General features: G+C 46.7%; 1 protein-coding gene across 1 annotated transcript; it reads right to left on the bottom strand.

The window, feature by feature from the left end:
• Positions 1-418: 418 nt before the first annotated feature.
• On the bottom strand, positions 419-1,417 carry LOC308282995 (chemerin-like receptor 1; the record flags this gene model as incomplete). Its single annotated transcript, XM_080723382.1, has 1 exon — positions 419-1,417. One exon carries the CDS (start codon positions 1,415-1,417, stop codon positions 419-421), a length of 999 nt encoding a protein of 332 aa, XP_080579508.1.
• Between the last annotated feature and the right edge of the window lie 1,262 nt (positions 1,418-2,679).

Below are 2,679 nucleotides of genomic sequence, written 5' to 3'. Positions count from 1 at the left end.
CCAATGTTGGCAGCTGGCGAATTGCTATGGGGAGGGAGTTCCAGAGGGTTGGGGCTATCAGCTCTATCTATCCCCAAGTGTCTGCCTTTTGATGGGAGGGACGGTGAGGAGCCCCAGGTCAGCAGATCTCAGGTTCTGCTCCGAGGAGTAGTCCTCAAGGAGGTCCGACAGGTACTGTGGGTCCACGGCTAATAGCATAGACAGGGGTGAGCAGCTCAGACAGTTCAGACAGGAAGGCAGTCCGGGTCGAACTGGTGTTTTTAGGTGCACTAACACAAACTGACGTTGTCCAGTCAGTGTGAACACAACACACTCAAATGAGGTAGCAGTGGGTACTGTCACTTCTTTGATGAGGATGTCAGCTTGATGGATCACGGCCAGCCCACCACCACTCTTTAAGCGAGGCTTTTAAGCGAGGCTAAACCGTTGTCTCAGTCCAGGCAGTCTCTTGAAGGCTGCTCCCTGGGTTTGTGTAAGGGCTGGTCCGAGGCGACTCTTCAGCGAAGGCTTTCTCCACCACCTTTAGGATAGGACTGCGGAAAATATCCTTGAAATCCTGACCCATGAACACGTACAGCAGCGGGTTGAGGACGCTATTGAAAAGTGCCAGTCCGGTGGCTATGGGGAGCCCGTAGTAGACCACACGACGAAATACAATGTGCTCCGACCCTGGCACTATCTGCAGCAATGTGTGCATGGTGTAAAAGGGGAGCCAACACAGGAAAAATGAGGTGATAAGGGTTGCTATGATTTTGAAAGGGCGCTGACTTGATTGGCTGGCCAGCGAGCGATTATTCCTGAGCTGGTAGACGATGACAGAGTAGCAGGAGACGATGACAGCGAATGGGACCACGAATCCCACGAGGTTGTGGGTGATGATCATGGGGATGTTAAAGTAGTAGAGGCAAATGATGGTTTCGTTCGGAGGACTGTGGAGGCCTTCGGAGGACTTCCTATATATGAAGTTAGGGAAGCTGAAAGCCAAGGCCAGCACCCAGACCCCCAGACTCACCCAAGACGCCTTCCTGACACTGCGGTGGTTCTGGGCCCACACTGGACACACCACGCGTACACATCTGTCAACACTGATGACCACCAGGGTGTAGATGCTGGCATACATGTTAATGAAGAAAACGGTACCGTCCACTTTGCACATGAATCTTCCAAAAGGCCAGTGGTCGCCCAGAGATGATTGCGTGATTCTCAGGGGCAGGAAGGCTGTGACGACGAAGTCAGCCACAGCAAGGTTGAGGTACCAAACGGTCTTGACGGTTTTCTTCATTTTGAAGCCCGTCACCCAGACGACAACACCGTTCCCCAACGCTCCGAGCACAGAGACCAGGCTGTAAATGACAGTGGTCACGATCTTCAGGGATAAGTTCTGATCCGATGTCCAGAATCCAACGTCTTCTTCCATTCTAGTTTTTTCGGGGGATGGCTTTTACCAGATCTGTTTACACCCACCTAAGATAAAAAAAAACAAATGTACGTTATATGTAAAAAAAAAAACCTTCTAGATCCACTGTTCTAGATCAGTGGTTCTCTTTTTGGGCTTCAGTACCATCTTTCCTGATTACTGAATCCAAGTACCCCCTTTAATCGACAACATTTTGACTAGACATCAAAAAGTCCTGTTTTTATGTTAATATGTTGAAAATAAAAGTAATTAACCTTTTTTCGTACTTAATTTGGTTTAAAGCTATACAGAGCAGCACGTTCACACACAGTAAATTTGAACCTCTCATATACTGTATGTAACCTTTTTTGTCAAATGAATGCCCTACTTCATCATTCTATGTCACACGAAAGCAGCAAAAAAATCCTGAAAAGTATTTAATTTATTCAAATGCATTTAGTTAAACTTTAACTGATTTAATGCCGGGGGCACAAGGTGCCGCTAGAGTGCCAGACATTTCTGTATAGGCCTTCGCTAGTGGCTTGGGATTTCACTGCAACCACTGTTATGGATGAAGACCGGAGGAAGTTAGCTAACAGTTAGCTATTAGCTTCTTTATTTTTTAGAAGCCCGATCTGAAGCTATTTTAGCCGCAAAAAAACTTTGTCACTGCACTGGGAACACAGTTCAGAGAAAAAGGTCTCTAAAGATGTGAGTTTATATTGGAGTGGGCGGCGCGGTGCGGCGGCGTTGCTTGATTACGGGCCGATGTAAACAGAATCGCGGCCCCGGGCATGGATGGAAAATTAGACCGGGGCTTCGTTGAGTCCTCCGATTAATTAATTCATTTTATTAAATATCCCGGACTAGATCGGGATAGGCACCCCGGAATACGTTGCGCCGCCGACAGTATAGATTGAGTTTTTTTGGGGGGGCTCTAAACTTTATTCTAAACCATTTTCAATGGAATAAATCGTCGGACCATCTAGAATCACTCGTTAGAAAGCGTAGGACGAGCCAGGACCACCCACATCTCTACAAGCAGCTCAGGTTAAGTAAAATAGCAAAAAAAAAAAACTTGTTCGGGATAAGCACAAAAAGGGTTAATAACTTAAATACAAATACATTGAACATGAAAAGACAATAACATTTTAATAAGCTACTACTGCATGTTTGGAATTGTAACAGCTGAAATCAATCATTTATCATTATGCCGATATCGACCTGTGGGCTGCATTAAGTGAAGGTGGTGGTCGCATGTGGCCCCCGGGCCGCCAGTTGCT

The sequence above is a fragment of the Nannobrachium achirus genome, assembly GCF_963921795.1.
Source record: "Nannobrachium achirus genome assembly, chromosome: 4".
Taxonomy (NCBI): Eukaryota; Metazoa; Chordata; class Actinopteri; order Myctophiformes; family Myctophidae; genus Nannobrachium; species Nannobrachium achirus.
The sequence above is the reverse complement of the archived record's forward strand: the minus strand, read 5'-3'. Positions and strand labels throughout refer to the sequence as shown.